Source organism: Dendrobates tinctorius, unplaced genomic scaffold (genome assembly GCF_039654945.1).
Source record: "Dendrobates tinctorius isolate UK_male_01 unplaced genomic scaffold, ASM3965494v1 ptg000001l, whole genome shotgun sequence".
NCBI classification, from domain to species: Eukaryota; Metazoa; Chordata; class Amphibia; order Anura; family Dendrobatidae; genus Dendrobates; species Dendrobates tinctorius.
This window is the reverse complement of record NW_027361669.1, coordinates 21,662,182-21,680,022: the sequence shown is the minus strand read 5'-3', so window position 1 is coordinate 21,680,022 and position 17,841 is coordinate 21,662,182. Positions and strand designations below refer to the sequence as shown.

Here is a 17,841-nt window from a genome sequence, read left to right as displayed (position 1 = left end):
TGAAGACTTACAGAAAACGTTTGACCTCTGTCATTGCCAACAAAGGATATATCACAAAGTATTGAGATGAAATTTTGTTTCTGACCAAATACTTATTTTCCACCATAATATGCAAATAAAATGAAAAAAAAACAGACAATGTGATTTTCTGGATTTTTTTTTCTCCGTTTGTCTCCCATAGTTGAGGTCTACCTATGATGTAAATTACAGACGCCTCTCATCGTTTTAAGTGGTGGAACTTGCACTATTGCTGACTGACTAAATACTTTTTTGCCCCACTGTATCTCTTCCCGAAGGGTGTGGTTGGGAGAGTTAAATGTCCAGCTACTGTTTTTTTCTCTGTTGTTGTTTTGGAGACAGGGAAGTCTCCAGTCAGTAGCTCCAGGGGGAGCTGATGTGTACTTAATCCTGAGTGGGTGAAACCTGCAGATATATGGACTGTGTGTCATGAACCATGCTGGATCAGGACTGATATAAAGCACAGGTAACCTTTTTTTTTTCTTAAGCTGTGCTTAAGTTTGGTTTTTGCCCCCGGTGGCCATTAGGATTATTGCACTGTGGTGTCTTTTGTTCTAAGTTTGCCCCCAGTGGTGGTGAGTGTCATTGCACTCTGGTTTCTTTAGTTAAGTGCACATGATTATAATGCAGGTGTGATTGAGCTGGCTCTGCTATAAAAGAGTCACAGGTGTTGCAATCAGTGTTGGTGATAGTGTTCATTTCAACCATCCTTGGTGGAGGAAGGAGCTGGAGAGCGTTCCTTGCAGCACTGTCTTAACCCTGGTGTGGAAGGAGTCATAGGGGATTTCCTTGTAGCTCTGACAGAGCTTGGTGGCAGCGATTCAGGAGGACAGCTGCATTCTGGTGGTGGACTCTGTTGCCAGGAGCAAGTGCAACAGAGTAAAGCTAAGTGGTGTTTCCCTGTTTGTGTTTTTCCTTAGTGTGTATTAGTACAGTGGTGGGGCCAGTGCCTGCGCCACCCAGCTCCCTAGCAAGGGATAGGTGTAGGGTGTGCTGGGTCGACAGGTTCCTGATTGGTGCCTGGTGCGGAACCAGCATAGGGAACGTTAGGAGCATTAGGGACACTGACTCAGGGGAGTGCAGGAGGTCTCCACGTCCCCTTTCCCTATCGCAGGGCCCACCGTTGTAACTGTTTCCCCTTTCCCCGTGTCTTGTTGTTTTAGTTACCGGCCTGCGGGTCGCGTCACACAAGACGGGTCATCTTGACACTGTGCTTTAAGTTATCTTTTGTTTTGCCATTATGCCAGAAAGGCCATGTTTATTTTGTTACAACCTTCAAAAGTTTATGCCGTGCGTTAATAAAACAGCAGAAGCTTAACCCAAGAAGCGTTCCTGTGTCTACCTTTGAGAGCAGCTGAGTGAGTCAACCTATCACACTAAGGAATAGAAGACACCAACAGTTTAGTAAAAAAAAATGCAGATGCTAGACTCCTTCTCTATAACCAGGACAATATATTCCTAGTTTATGATTAATTTGCTTTTATTTATTTTTTTTGGGCCCAATACAGAAATTTATCTTGCTTTTTTTCTTTGGTACTGGTAATATTTATTATTTTGTATGTGCTGATTTCATACCAAATTATTGCATAGTTCCACAAATGTTCCTTCAAAACCCTTCTTCCTTGCCCATCCTGGCATCACTTCGGCATCTGGAACAACAATGCCAACTAAAAAGGCCTAATGAGGTAAAAAAAAGAAAAAACAGAGAATAAATTTCAGTTACCTACAAACTTTTAAAAATCAAGTCATTTTTAACCTTGAGGGCCCTACTAATGAATTTTGTCTCCTATACCATGTTTGATGCAGTAGCCTAAAATATTGTTTGGTGCAATCAGTTCAAATTTTCAACTAGCATATGGTGGGTTCAAAAAAAACTTTTGAATGCCATGTAGACTGAGGTTTAGCGTAGTTTCTATATGGACAACAGGCCACAGAACATCACCAATTGTCACTTGATCCCATCCACTCCTCCCCAACCTCATCACCACGCATATCCTGGCCCCAACCCATCTTTTCAACCTTTCACTAACCTGTGGTACATTACTGTCTGCTTCCAAACATGCCACGATCAAGCTTGTCCTGAAGAAGCCATACCTCGACCTCAGCTCTCATCTAATTCACTCTTTAATGACTTACAATCCTGTTTCTGTCCCCACCATTCCACCAAAACTGCCCTGACTAAAATTTTTAACGACTTACATACAGGAAAAGCTAACAGACAATTCTCTATGCTCCTCTTTCTAGACCTGTCATCTGCCTTCAACACAGTCGACCACTCCCTTCTAGTACAAATCCTCTCTTTCCTTGGCATCAAAGACCTTGCTCTCTTCTGGACCTCTTCATACCTCTGAAAACTCACATTCAGCATCTCCCATAGTTGAGGTCCCACACTATCCCCTCATCCCTCTTTCTCTCTGTTGGTGTCCCTCATGGTTCTGGTCTGGAAACCCTACTCTGCTAAATCTATACCTTTGGCCTGGGACAACTCATAAAGTTCCATGGCTTTTAGTAACATCTATACGCTGAAGATACTCAGATCAACCTCTCTGGCCCAGATGTCACCTCTCTTCTGTAAGGAATCCCAGAGTGTCTATTAGCCATATCCTCCTTCTTCTCATCATGCTTCCTAAAGCTCAACATGGACAAAACAGAATTCATCATCTTTCCTCCAACTCACCTAACTCCCCTATCTGATCTATCACAATAAATTATATTACGTTTTCCTCTGTACCGCAAATCTGCTGCCTCGGAGTAACCCTCACTCTGCCCTGTCCTTCAAACCACATCTTCCAAGGCTTCCACCTCTTGCCGCTTACAACTCAAAAATATTTCCAGAATCTGTCCTTTCCACAATCCTAAATCTTCTAAAATGTTAGTGCATGCCCTCATTGTCTCCCGCCTGGACAACTGCAATATCTTCCTCTGTGGCCTCCCTGCTAACACTCTGGCACCTCTGCAGTCCGCCCTTAAACCCTTCATCCACCAAGCCTGTTTTCACCTTCATGACCAGGCCAAATTTTCCAATTCTGATCAGTGTCATTTTATGTGTTAATAACTTAATGTTTGGACGAATCTCACTAATTCTGAGAATGTTTCTTTGTTACATATTGAACATCATGATAGTGATAAAATTTGTTCAATATAATTTGGGTTTATTTGTGAAATAAAATCGGAAATTTCGCAATTTTCAAAACTTCAATTTGTATCTCATTAAACTAGAGCGTTATGTCACACAAATAAGTTAACAGATAACATTTCCCACATGTGTAATCTACATCAGAACAATTTTTGAAACATAAAAAAGGGACTGAAGGGTTAAAAGTTAACCAGCAATTTCTCATTTTTCCAACAAAATATACAAAACCTTTTTTAAGGGACAACATCACATTTGAAGTGACTTTGAGGTGCCTATATGACAGAAAATACCCAAAAGTGATACCATTCTAAAAACTACACCCCTCAAAGTGCTCAAAACTACATTCAAGAAGTTTATTAGGCCTTCAAGTGCTTCACAATGAAGCAATGAGGAAGGAAAAAAATGAACATTTATCTTTTTTTCACAAAAATTAACTTTAGAGCGGACACCATGTCGCGTTTGGAGACTCCTTGATGTGACGAAACAGTAGAAAACGAACAAGTGACCCCATTTTGGAAACTAAACCCATCAAGGAACTTATCTAGATGTGTGGTAAGCACCCTGACCCCTCTCAGGTGCTTCACATAAATTTCCAACGTTGAGCAGTGAAATGAAAAAATCTAATTTTTTTCCACAAAAATGTTCTTTTAGCCCCATATTTTTTATTTTCACAAGGGTAACAGGAGAAAATGGACCCCAAAAATTGTTGTGTAATTTCTCTTGAGTATACAGATAACCCACATGTTTTGCACCATTTACATTTATGCAATAGGAAAAAAAAAATTCCTAGTTTATTTATAGCCCTTGATGCCAAGAAGGCTTTCGATCGTGTTAATTGGGCTTATGCCTTCGCAATACTTGAGAAAATGGGCTTTGGGGGGAGATGATAAAGGGAATTCGTGCTCTCTACTCTCAGCCGTCTGCCTCTGAACTGGTCAATAGTACCATGTCTGAAAAATTTTCTATAACAAATGGGACAAGACAGGGTTGCCCCCTGTCCTCAATTATTTTCATTCTGAGTCTGGAGCCTTTGGCTCAAATGATAAGGGACTCGGGTAAGATAAAGGGTATCCAGTTGGGAGATATAGAGCACAAAATAAATCTTAACGCGGATGACATCATCCTCACATTGACAGACCCTGTTGCCTCTCTGAATCAGACTTGGGACATCATTGATCTGTTCGGATCAGTCTCATATTATAAGCTTAACATAAAGAAAACTAATGTTTTGTCACTTTTCATTCCATCACCCATTAAACAGCAACTAAGAGAAAGATACCCTTTTAATTGGGACTGTACTAAGATACCATATCTCGGAATATGGCTCACAGGTAATCTCACACACATGGGCAAGGTGAACACTGAGTGTCTTTTGCAATCTCTTGAGCTCAAGTTGGGAGAACTGTTAAAGACCCCAGCCACATGGATGGGTAGAATAGTTCTGTATAAAATGTTCTGCCTCCCAAAGGTATTGTTCTTTTATAGAAATGTACCTTTACCTCTCTCAATGCAGTCCATACAGAAACTCACCTTTCAAATGAACAAATATATTTGGAACAACCAAAAATCTAGGGTGAGGAAACATACTCTGCTCAAATCCAAAGAAAATGGTGGGATAGCCCTCCCAGACCTAGAGGCATACTATTTTGCTACTATGGCTGAGCTAACAAAAATGTGGTTTACAGGACAGACCGAGTTGGGGTGGCCAGAAATTGAGAGAAATCTGATACCTAACAAAGAGCCACTACTATACATATCTTATTTTCTCCTGCACAGGAAAGAGATTACAAATATAGAGAACCCAATACTTAGAGATTCTATGATTTGCTAGTCACACATGTGCAGGAGGAAATTTAATGCTTACACTCATTCGACTAAAAAGTTGAGAATTCCTTTTTTGTCGCCTGTCAGAATCTCTTTGAGACCATTGTTTGACAGCTGGACAAAATTCTCCATTATGTTTGTTGATGATTTACTTGATAACAATAGAGTCATACCTTTTGAACTGGTTAAAACCAAGTATGGAGTCCCCAATACTGAATACATGACATATCTCCTGCTCAAAGAGGAGTATGACAGGTATAAGAAAAATTTCTGTGGAGTGGTCATGATTAATCATACTATTTACAATTTTTTAATTAACACACCTCCCAGCCACAAGAGTTTCTTAAAACCCTTATACACTACTCTAACTAATAAATATACCTTTTCCAATAAAGGATGTTTTGAGAAGTGGGAAACCACTTTACAGAAACAAATACAAATTCCCCAATGGACAACATCATTCAAAATAGCGGCAAAAGCCACAAAATGTATGAATATTCTGGAGACTCATTATAAGCTGGTCCATAGATACTATCTCACTCCAAATAGACTCAGACACTTTGGAGGAGGGGGGTCTGGTCTATGTTGGCGCGGATGTGGATCACAAGCTGACTTGCTTCATGTGTTCTGGGGATGCCCTATTCTAAAGGTATATTGGCTCAAGGTTTTTCAATTAATCTCGATTATATGTAATTGGCCTGTTCACCCACACCCAGCTCTAGCCTTGTTACTCATTGGAATCTACAGGTTTAAAAAAGAAAAATTTTTGGTCGCTCATATTCTAATGTCTGCTGTGTATCTAATAGCGAAAGGTTGGAACAACAAGCAACCACCTGATGTTGTTACATTGATTATGTTGGTCGATAAACATTATACATATGAAAAAATTCATTATATTAATAATCTATCAATAAAATTATTTGGAGATAGATGGAATAAATGGATTGAACTTAAATCTAAAATAGAAAATGTATTCATACAGTATCTTGAACCCTTTTTCTCCCTTCTCCCTTTTCCTTACTCACATCATACTCAAAACTTCATATTTCCAGATGCCCGCCGGTGCTTACACAATTGCCTATTGGTTCGATTTGTTTATTGTTGTTCACATTCATCTCTAGTGTCCATGTATTTGATACATGAAAGAAAATTGTATTATATTGTATAGCTTTGATATACAATGTTCAAATGCCATATGGAAATGATTCACACTATATGAATGTATGTTTTATATTTCTGTTTTTTTTTTTAAAACTCTAATAAAAACATTGTTTAAGAAATCTACTGTTTGGGTGCATGGCAGGGCTTGGAAGGGAAGGAGGATCGTTTGACTTTTTGAACGCAAAATTGACTGGAATCGAGAGTGAACTCCATGTCACGTTTGCAGAGTCCCTGATGTGTCTAAACAGTGGAAACCCCCCACAAATGACCCCATTTTGGAAAGCAGACCCCTCAAGTAACTTAAGTAGATGTGTGGCGAGCACTTGAACCCCAAAGTGCTTCACAGGAATTTATAATGTTTAGCCATGAGAATAAAAAAATCACACTTCTGAGTATGCCAATAAACCATATGTTTGAGAAAACTACTATTTGGGTGCACAGCAGGGCTTGGAAGGGAAGGAGTGACATTTTGGAATGAAGACTTTGATGGAATGGTCTGCGAGCAATATGTCGCACTTGCAGAGCCCTTGATGTGCCTAAACAGTGGAATCCCTCCACAAGTAACCCTACATTGGAATTGATCTAGTGTTTCTTGGTATGTTGTATACGTGAGTAGTATAGAGTGCATCAGGTTGGTATAAGTGAGTTTTGTAGTGTACATCAGGTTGGCATATGCGACTTGTATAGAGTGCATCAGGTTTGCATACGCGAGTAGTGTAGAATGCATCAGGTTGGCATACATGAATTGTGTAGTATATGTCAGGTTGGCATACATGATGTGTAGTGTATGTCAGATTGGCATTAGTGAGATGTGTAAGTCAGAAATGAATTTAGTAGTCCATGGACGTGTGGTACAGATTGAAGCATTCTATTATACACAGGCTAGGATTCTCGGGGCAGATGTCGTATTGATAAGTGGTGTATTTGCGTATCCCCCTTCTGTAACACCTCTTTTGTGACCTTATTTTCTTTGTGGTTTGAGGGACCTCACAAGGGAAATGTTGGCCTGGTACGATACGAGCACCTTTATTTCCGGAAGTACTGGGGCCTGATCCTTCCTGATCTCCAAAGATTAGGGCCTTGATCACTTTCACCATGGAACTGAAAGTATGTACCGGTCTGGGCTGCAAATCGTGATAGCTATATGTCTTGTACATTGCCATCTGTACAATATGAATCACAATTGTCCAAATGTCAAAAAATGACACTTCCAAAACACATGAATCAATCTGGTAGCGCAGCTATAAAGGCCGTCACCACACAAGAAGAGAACCATATACTATTAAAAATTAATTACTTTTATTATGAAACATATTAAAAATACATAAAACATGCTACATACATGTAATTACTGTCAACATACCCCAAAGGGGACAAAAAAACACACGGAAGAGTGAATACACCTCTGTACACTTGTTAATTTGTTTGCTATATAGGGTATTTTTAAATGGAAAAAGAGATCTCAAAAAAAGGGGGAAGCAAAAGGCAGTATATAGGAAATAATGTATAATTCAAATATATTGTTGCCCATGGCATTTCTCATATAAAGCATGTAAACCTATTGAAATAGCCCCATATAGCGCCTCAGTACAATTTCCCATGTGAAAGTCTCAGTATAATTCACAAATAATATCCTCAAGCAAAAAGAATTAGAGGTGAAAAACACCCAATCTCACTACAATCAATAGATAGTATATCCACAGGTTTTACTTACTAATTTCAAGAGGAGTGGAAAGTGCGACCGTGATGGTTGTGAGCCCCTGCGCCCCGACGCACGTTTCGCCAGGAAGAAGCAAGCGGGTGGTTCTCTTCTTGTGTGGTGACGGCCTTGATAGCTGCCCTACCAGATTGATTCATCTGTACAATATGCCCGGCCAGCTTCCTGTACCACACCTTGGCTTTTCTCATGGCACTGTACAGCTTGAGGACATGATTAGAAAGATCAAGTCCCCCCATGTTCTTGTTCTACCCCAGTACACTGTCTTGTTTGGTGACTTGTGTAGAGGTAATTCGTACAGTGGTGGGTGTGAAGCCATCACCATGTATAGTGGTCAAGAAAAGGTCATCCAACTTGTCCTTGTACATGAACACCAGCATGTTGTCACAACTTTGGGTTCTGTTCTCACCCTTACTGTGCAGCTGCCCAATTAGCATCTTAGGGAGGCCTCTCTGATTTTTTTCGATAGTACCGCATGCGGAGGTAGATCGCATAAAGAGGGACTTGAAGGGTGGGATGCTGGCATAAAAGTTATCTACAAAGAGGTGATAACCTGGATACAGCAGTGAGTGCATCAAATCTCATACAATTTTCCCACTCATTCCCAGGACAGGGGGACTTTCAGGGGGTTCAATCTGGGTGTTATTCCCTTCATAAACTGTAAACCTGTGGGTGTACCCTGAGGTACTCTCACACAGCTTACAGAGTTTAATTCCATACCTGGCCCTCATATTGGGCAGGTGTTGTTGGAATTTGAGCCTCCCCTTGAAATAAATAAATCCACTCATCCACGCAGATGTCCCTTTCAGGAACATACACCTCAGCAAACTTGTTGCTGAAATGATCAATGGCCGGCCGAATTTTGGAAAATCGGGCAAATTTGTGGTCATCTCAGGGAGGACATTGCGCATTATCACTGTAACACTGTAATGCAAAAATTTGTGCATTGCTTCAAATCTTTTATGGGTAATAGCCATTTGGAACAGAGGAGTGTTATACAAAATGTCAACACTCCAATATTGCCTAAGTTCAGGCTTCTTCACTAATCCCCTGTGAAGGACAAGGCCTCAAAGCGTCTTAATTCCTACTGTGCCTACAGGGGTCCAGTTAGAAAATGATGAAGGGCAGTTTTGTGCCAAAAATTGCTGGATGTACATATTTGTCTGGGCCACCATGAGGTTTACAAAATCCTCACATGAAAAGACTCCGGTGGTGACAAATTTGATTCCTGATTGTGCTGCAAAAAGAAGAATCGGTGGATCATAATCTTAGGGGGGTGAGGTCCATACTGGATCAGTAACTGTGGGCGCTGGTTCATTTTCTGTCCTGGGGAGTCTACATGGTATCACTTGAGGAAGAGGAGGATGAAATATAAAGGAAGGTGGCATCCTCTCCCTCAGTATTTTCTGCTCAATGCCATGAATGGAATAAGCGGGACATTTTTTCATGTATGCGGTGTTTGTGTGTGTACAAAATTTTATTCAGGTGTGTGTGTTATAACAAAAGAATCTATAAAGAAAAAAAATAAAATAAAAAGAATATAACAATTTGGTAAAATGAACAACAAATTTAATAAGCGGATATCAGTAAAATAAAAATTACTGAGTGTCAGCATCTATCTGACACTAACCCTGACTACATTCTCTAAAAAAATACTGCAGTAGTCCCTCATTGCTACAGTATATTTTTTACTGTCCCTAATCTAGTCCTGTAAACTAATCTAATTGAAAAAAAACACAATCAGAGGCTGATCAGTGGTGTTTGTCATCGAACAGTGCTCGGCGGCTGTAGGATACCCACACGGGTGTGATTCTTTTTTTCTGCACTGACACAAACCATAACTAAATTCAATAAAAAATACTGTAGTAGTTGCCAGTTACTACAGTATATTTTCACTGTCCCCAATCTAGTCCAATCAACTAATCTAAGTTTTTTTTACTTTACTATCTGACTCTAATACTCACTAAATACAGTAAAAATACTGCAGTAGACGCCGATTACTAGAGTATATTTTTACTGTCCATAATCTAGTCCTATAAACTAATGCAAATTATTTTTTTGCTTTTTTCTGCTTCACTATGTGACACTAACCCTCACTAAATTCAATAAAAAATACTTTTCAAAGGATTGAGTTTCTCGCTTACACATGAATTCAAAATGTTTCAGATTATTCTGGACGTCAATAAACTACTGAGGAACCTTACCTTGAGTTTCAATTTTGCAGATGATACTAAGCTTTGCAAGATAATCAACACAAAGAAGGATAATGTAATGCTAGTTTAAGAAGAAGGATCAGACCGGAGGTACCTGCCCTGCGCCGGGTCCGGAACTGTCGGGGCTGTCTCCTCTGTTGTCCGAGGGAAAGCTTAGGGGACCGGACCAACCCTTACATCCGTGAGCAGAGGGTGTGGCTCAGCTAAACAAAAGTCACAGCGCGCGGAAGGAGAAGAACTTGGCGGGAACAGACAGCACGCAGCAGGGACAAGGGAGTGCTCCGTCCCATGGACATCGTAGCAGCGCAGGCCCGCACCTGAACATCCCCGCTGTTATCCACAGAGACTGTGAGCATAAACGTGATGCATGCCAGTTAGTGCCCGCAGAGCAAGGTGCCGAACGTTCCGGAACCGTTGGTGCTACGCGCCTGCCGCCTAAGAAAGACCGGGCAGGCAGGTGACAGTGAACTGTTTCCTGTCTCCCCGGGGTATATTTGCCGAGCCACGTTGGGCTCAGACACTGCTGTGGCTCATACTCCACCTGCCACATCAACAGATGGACTGAGGACGTCGTGGAAGGTATCAGAGACTAACTGCTGCTGCCAGGACACGTATCGCTGTTACCTACAGGACTACACCGGACCAACTCTGCGCCGGAAGTTGCTGGCGCAATCGTTGACTTCGTGGACCATACTGCCTGAAGACCGTCTGACTGGATAAGTTACACCTTCCAGAACAATACTGTTATTACCAACGTTGTTTCCCCCCAAATTAGTATTTTCCTCTCATCTGAACTGCCTATTTTTTCCCCATTTACCCAGTCATCTCCCTGCGTGGAGTATATCCTTGTTTAATTAAAAAGTCATTAACCCTTGCTCTGTCTCTTGACTGTCACTGCATCCCGCAACATGTTATCTCACACTACTGTGGGATTTGGGGAAACTGGAGTCTTGGGCTGAGAAATGGTGACTGTAGTTTAACATAGAAAATTGTAGTCATTTACTTAAGCAGACAAAACAAAATGCACCATTATGTACTAAATTGTAAAACTCTGGTTAGAACTGTTGCTGAAAAATCTTGGGTGTATGTGTGGACAGCAGACTCAACTTTACAGACCAGTTCCTGGCAGCTGCACATAAAATCATGGGGTGCATTAATAGATACTGATGAATATCTTTTTGTCTGTATAAAAGTCACTAATCAGGCCACACTTCAAATAATGTGTACAATTTTGGGCTTTAATTTTATAGTAGGATATAATGTAGCTGAACAGGTACGGAAAATAGCGACCAAGGTTATTAAAGGAATAGGTGGACTGCAGGACCAAGGCATCAAACCTGGTATTTTTCAGTTTAGAAAAATGAAAACAATCTTATCACAATGTACAAACATATAAGGGCACAGTATAGAGATCTTTCTAATGATCTTTTGACAGCTAGGCCGGCAACGATGACAATGAGGCATTCCTTACGTCTAGATGAAAGAAGGATTAATTATAATCACAGCTGGTGATTCCTTAGCGTATGAACAGTGAGACTATGAGACACTCTGCCACATGTTGTAATGGTTGAGCCTCTCAACAATTTCAAAATTACATGTTATGGTTACAAAACTCAGTGATGGGATGTTGATCCAAGGAACTAGTCAGATTGACATGTGGATTCGGGAAGCCTAATATGTGGCTATTAGAATTTGGTATTTTTTGCCTTCCTGTAGATTAGTATTTTATTATTATTATTTATTTATATAGCGCCATTAATTCCATGGTGCTGTACATGGGAAGGGGGGTTACATACAAAGTTATAGATATCGTTACATACAAAGTTATAGATAAACAGTAAACAAATTTACAATGACGGACTGGTACAGAGGGGAGAGGACCCTGTCCTTGCGGAGTTGTGGCCAAAAGTATTGACACCCCTGCAATTCTGTCAGATAATACTCAGTTTCTTCCTGAAAATGATTGCAAACACAAATTCTTTGGTATTATTATCTTCATTTAATTTGTCTTAAATGAAAAAACACAAAAAGAATTGTCCTAAAGCCAAATTGGATATAATTCCACACAAAACATAAAAAAGAGGGTGGACAAAAGTATTGGCACTGTTCGAAAAATCATGTGATGCTTCTCAAATTTGTGTAATTAACAGCACCTGTAACTTACCTGTGGCACCTAACATGAGTTGGCAATAACTAAATCACACTTGCAGCCAGTTGACATGGATTAAAGTTGACTCAACCTCTGTCATGTGTCCTTGTGTGTACCACATTGAGCATGGAGAAAAGAAAGAAGACCAAAGAACTGTCTGAGGACTTGAGAAACCAAATTGTTAGGAAGCATGAGCAATCTCAAGGCTACAAGTCCATTTCCAAAGACCTGAATGTTCCTGTGTCTACCCTGCGCAGTGTCATCAAGAAGTTTAAAGCTCATGGCACTGTGGCTAACCTCCCTAGATGTGGACGGAAAAGAAAAATTGACAAGATATTTCAACACACGATTGTGCAGATGTTGGATAAAGAACCTCGACTAACATCGAGACAAGTTCAATCTGCCCTGCAGTCCGAGGGTACAACAGTGTCAACCCGTACTATCCGTCGGCGTCTGAATGAAAAGGGACTGTATGGTAGGAGACCCAGGAAGACCCCACTTCTTACCCCGAGACATAAAAAAGCCAGGCTGGAGTTTGCCAAAACTTACCTGAAAAAGCCTAAAATGTTTTGGAAGAATGTTCTCTGGTCAGATGAGACAAAAGTAGAGCTTTTTGGGCAAAGGCATCAACATAGCGTTTACAGGAGAAAAAAAAGAGGCATTCAAAGAAAAGAACACGGTCCCTACAGTAAAACATGGCGGAGGTTCCCTGATGTTTTGGGGTTGCTTTGCTGCCTCTGGCACTGGACTGCTTGACCGTGTGCATGGCATTATGAAGTCAGAAAACTACCATCAAATTTTGCAGCATAATGTAGGGCCCAGTGTGAGAAAGCTGGGTCTCCCTCAGAGGTCATGGGTCTTCCAGCAGGACAATGACCGAAAACACACTTCAAAAAGCACTAGAAAATGGTTTGGGAGAAAGCACTGGAGACTTCTAAGGTGGCCAGCAATGAGTCCAGACCTGAATCCCATAGAATACCTGTGGAGAGATCTAAAAATGGCAGTTTAGAGAAGGCACCCTTCAAATATCAGGGACCTCGAGCAGTTTGCCAAAGAAGAATGGTCTAAAATTCCAGCAAAGCATTGCAAGAAACTCATTGATGGTTACCGGAAGCGGTTGGTCGCAGTTATTTTGGCTAAAGGTTGTGCAACCAAGTATTAGGCTGAGGGTGCCAATACTTTCGTCTGGCCCATTTTTGGAGTTTTGTGTGAAATGATCAATGTTTTGCTTTTTGCTTCATTCTCTTTTGTGTTTTTTCATTTAAGACAAATTAAATGAAGATAATAATACCAAAGAATTTGTGTTTGCAATCATTTTCAGGAAGAAACTGAGTATTATCTGACAGAATTGCAGGGGTGTCAATACTTTTGGCCACAACTGTACATTCTACGAGATAGTGGTTAAAAGACAGAAGGTCGGGGGTGCAGCAGCTAAGGCGGTGGTGAGGCGGCAGAATGGTTATTGCAGGCTGTAAACTTTCCTGAAAAGATGGGTTTTCAGGTTCCGTTTAAAGGATCTGAGGGTGGTGGATAATCGGACGTGTTGAGGCATGGTATTGCAGAGGATAGGGGATATTCGGGAGAAATCTTGGAGGCAGTTGTGTGAGGAACGAATAAGTGTGGAGGAGAGTAGGAGGTCTTGGGAGGATCGAAGATTACGTGAGGGAAGATATTGGGAGATTAGTTCAGAGATATAGGGAGGGGAAAGGTTGTGGATGGCTTTGTAGGTCAGTGTTAGTAGTTTGAATTGGATTCGTTGGGGAATTGGGAGCCAATGGAGGGATTTGCAGAGGGGAGAGACAGGGGAGTAGCGAGGAGAGAGGTGGATTAATTGGGCAGCAGAAATGAGGACAGACTGGAGTGGTGCAAGAGAGTTGGCAGGGAGGCCACAGAAGAGAGTGTTGCCGTAGTCAAGGCGGGAGATGATGAGGGCATGTACAAGAGTTTTAGTAGATTGAGGACTGAGGAAGGGACGATTCTGGAAATATTTTTGAGTGGAGGCAACAGGAGGTGGCAAGAGTTTGGATGTGTGGTTTGACGGACAGGGCAGAGTCGAGAGTTCCGAGGCAGCGGATTTCAGGTGCGGGAGACAGCGTGATGCCGTTTACCATAATAGATAGATCGGGACTTTATGAGTTGTCCTAGGCCAAGAGTATAGATGGAAAAAAGTAGGGGCCCCAGGACAGAGGCTTGGAGGACTCCAACAGAGGGGGCGGGATGAGGAGGTAGTATGGGAGTGGGAAACGCTGAATGTGCGGTCAGAAAGGTATGAGGAAATCCAGGACAGGGCAAGGTCTTTTATGCCAAGGGAATAAAGTATCTGCAGCAGAAGGCAGCGGTCAACTGTGTCAAAGGCAGAGGACAGGTCAAGAAGGAGGAAGATGGAGAACTGTCAGGGCAGTTTCAGTGGAGTGGTGGGGGCGGAAGCCAGATTGCAGGATGTCAAGGAGGGAGTTAGATGAGAGGTGGGAGGAAAGTTGAGTGTGTACATGCTGGTCGAGGAGTTTGGAAGCACACGGGAGCAGTGATATGGGGTGATAGCTGGGCATAGCAGTTGGGTCAAGGTTTGATTTTTTGAGGATGGGTGTTATGGTGGAATGTTTGAAGGCAGAGGGGAAGGTACCTGAAGTTAGCGATAGGTTGAAGAGATGGGTTAGGGCTGGAATGATCATGTTCGTGAGGTTGGGGAGCAGGTGGGAAGGGATGGGGTCAAGGGCACAGGTGGTGAGGCGTGATTTGGAAAGGAGATGAGTAAGCTCTCCTTCAGTGATGTTGGAGAGGGAGGTTATTAGGGAAGGGCAGAGGTCTGGTATGTGGAGCGGTTGGGGTGGTGGAACTGTAAAGGTTTGCCTTGTTTGGTCGATCTTGTTTTTGAAGTAAGTGTATTTTAGTATTAAGTGTTGTGAGTTCATTTTCCCCTTCACCATTGAGGTCTGATGAACTCCCTCTTCTGGTGAAGGAAGGTAGTGTGGTTGATTACCAAGCATCTGGGCAGGATGATGATGACTGGGTGATGGGAATTGCTGACTGGATATAAGGCAGCCGACGCCCTTCTGCCTTGCTGGTGATCTCTCTGAGGGATTCTAGGAGACCAGTCTGATTCCTGCTCCTCAAAAGCTAAGTTTTCTGCTCTGCCTTTTGCATTTGTGTTTTGGCTTTGTTTTTCCTTGTTTTTCTGGATTTCTGCCATTCCCTGCTGGGGTGTGCTGAATTCCTTTTTGCTCTGTCTTCAGAAGATACCTGAGTGCTGATATAGTCTTTTTGAAGCCTAGCGTCTTCAGGGCTTTTTTCCCTATCAGCTGTTGGCTCTTGTTTTGATAGGGTTTTGGCAGATTACAGACAGCAGCTTTTCTATCCTGTCCTATGTAGTTACCTTGGGCCCCATCTTTTGCTCAGCCTATCTTTCTATCTGTGTGAGTGTTTTTTCATCTTGCTTCACCGTCATCATATGTTGGGGGCTGCCTATTGCTTTGGGGTCTGCTCTGGGGCAGTTTAGATTTCCCTTTCTGTCTTTAGGCCTATGTAGTTCTCCGGCTGTGATCGAGGGGTCTAGGGCACCGTAGGAACCTCCCACGGCTACTGCTAGTTGTTGTTGATAGGTTCAGGGGTCTGTAATCCGATAGCTGCCAACTTCTCTGGTTTTCTGGACTTAGCTAGTATTTCTGTTTTTGCCTCCTACGGTGACTCATTCATAACAATTAAGTAGTAGTATTTTAGAGTATGGGTTGAACTAAATGGACTTCTGTCTTCTTTTACCCTTTAAACTATGACACTATGAACGCTGCATATGCTGTATATTTCCATGTATGACACCAAACCAGTTTTGTTGGTTGTTGGAAGTTAAGAAAGAAATGGTTGTCCACTTAAAAAAATACCTGTTTTCTCATTTTCTACTATAAATAGATAGAACTAACTGATATACTATTTTTCCCCAAAGGTGTTCTAATCTCCGGAATTTTGGTCCCTGTTCTGTGTTTAGTTCTGTGATCAACATATTAGCAACCCTAATCAGTGCTGTGTGTGAGGGGGGCTGTCTGACTGCTGATTTAAAAACCTAACCCAGCCTCTATCACACACAACTTGGCTGACACCGAAAATGCTCTCTTAAGTCAAGCACACACTGGAAGAGCAGCTGCTGTGACTGGGACCCTATTACAAGGTCAGTAGAATATTCACACATTCTGAGAATAAAGGTGTGTGCAGACGCTGCGGAATCCGCTGCGGATTAATCCGCACGGATTTTGCAAAAACCGCAGATAAACCGCAAGTCAAAAGACCTGCGGATTATCTGCGGTTTTGCCTGCGGTTTTGTCCTGCGGATTCACCATCTCCACAATGGTGGAGATAGGAAACCGCTGCGGATTCCGCAGAAAGAATTGACATGTCAATTCTTTCTGCGGTTTCAAAACCGCAGCAAATCCGCGCGGATTTTTCCGCAACGTCTACACAGCGTTTTTTTTTTACCATTCATTTGAATGGTACTGTACAGCTAAAACTGCTGCGGGTCCGCAGCGGCCAAAACTGCTGCGGAAACGCAGTGGAATCCGCAGCGTGTGCACATACCCTAAAAGTTCCGTGTCCCCCCCTCCATATAAATGGACGGGTAGTGCACATGGCTCGCCACTGCTTCACTGAATTCTATTTGTTTACGGGGACAATAGTGGGGATGCATGACCACTGCTCCTATGGAGTGGTGGTCACTCATGCGCACTACTGCTCCATTCATACACAGGGCACATAACACCCATTCTTCACATTGGTGGGGGCTCCAACATCCAGATCCCATCAACCATACAAGTATCACTGATCCTGTAGGTTTATTTTCATGGGATCAGGGGTGCAGCCACAGACGGTAGGCGTGAAAGGGGTCCTATGGGTCTGGACTATCCAAGACACCATGCCAGACTTACTTTTAATAAACTGCAGCGCAGGGTGCCAGGCAGCAGGTACTAACATGTACAAATATATACACTTTTTGAAAACGTGGATACAATGAACATAACAGAGACCCTGCATAGTCAGCACACTGTTAGCTGCTCTCTGTGATGACACAATGTCATTGCACTGCCAGCATCATTAAGTAGAAGGCAGCATGGGAACATAGCATGGGGTGAGTCTTTTTTTTTAATTCTTGGGGTACAGTGTCTTCATAATTTTTCTAATGGAGAAGAGTGGTATATTAACTTTATTAATGGTGTAGAGTGACATATTAATGTACAGTCTCTCTACGAGCAAAACTCGGCTGAGACAAGTCCTGTTAAATGAATGCTGTAGCCATTGTATGATCTGTATGACCATTCCTATTTGTGAAACAATAGCTCTCAGCTCATCCTGAGGTTATACTGGGATGTTTAGTTACACATGGTACAAATATACAGAATATGGCAGGTCTCTGCAAAATCTGGGTTTCTAGTTTTTTTTAATCCTGCCGCCGTCATATTCCTAAGTACACCTCTTCATACACTGTCCTCCTTTAGGCCTCATTCAGACAAATGTTTTTTTCACATAAGAGAATAACGAAACTTTTATTTTGATCAATTTTTGATCAGAGTGTCATCAGTTTTTCTCATACGAGGATAGAAAAAGAAAGAACGTTTCTCCACCTTCTCCTTTCTGATTGTCA

General features: G+C 42.0%; 1 protein-coding gene across 7 annotated transcripts in view; it reads right to left on the bottom strand.

Annotated features, from left to right (window-relative positions):
* ACSL6 (acyl-CoA synthetase long chain family member 6) overlaps positions 1-17,841 on the bottom strand; it is a 322,864-nt gene that overhangs the window by 16,280 nt on the left and 288,743 nt on the right. For all 7 annotated transcript variants that reach the window (XR_012231381.1, XM_073571208.1, XM_073570889.1 and 4 more), the window contains exon 19: positions 1,594-1,695. Coding sequence is in view for 6 of the 7 variants with exons in the window: in XM_073571208.1 (XP_073427309.1) it covers positions 1,594-1,695 (102 nt within the window). In the remaining variant the exon portion in view is untranslated. The remainder of the gene's footprint in view (positions 1-1,593; positions 1,696-17,841) is intronic.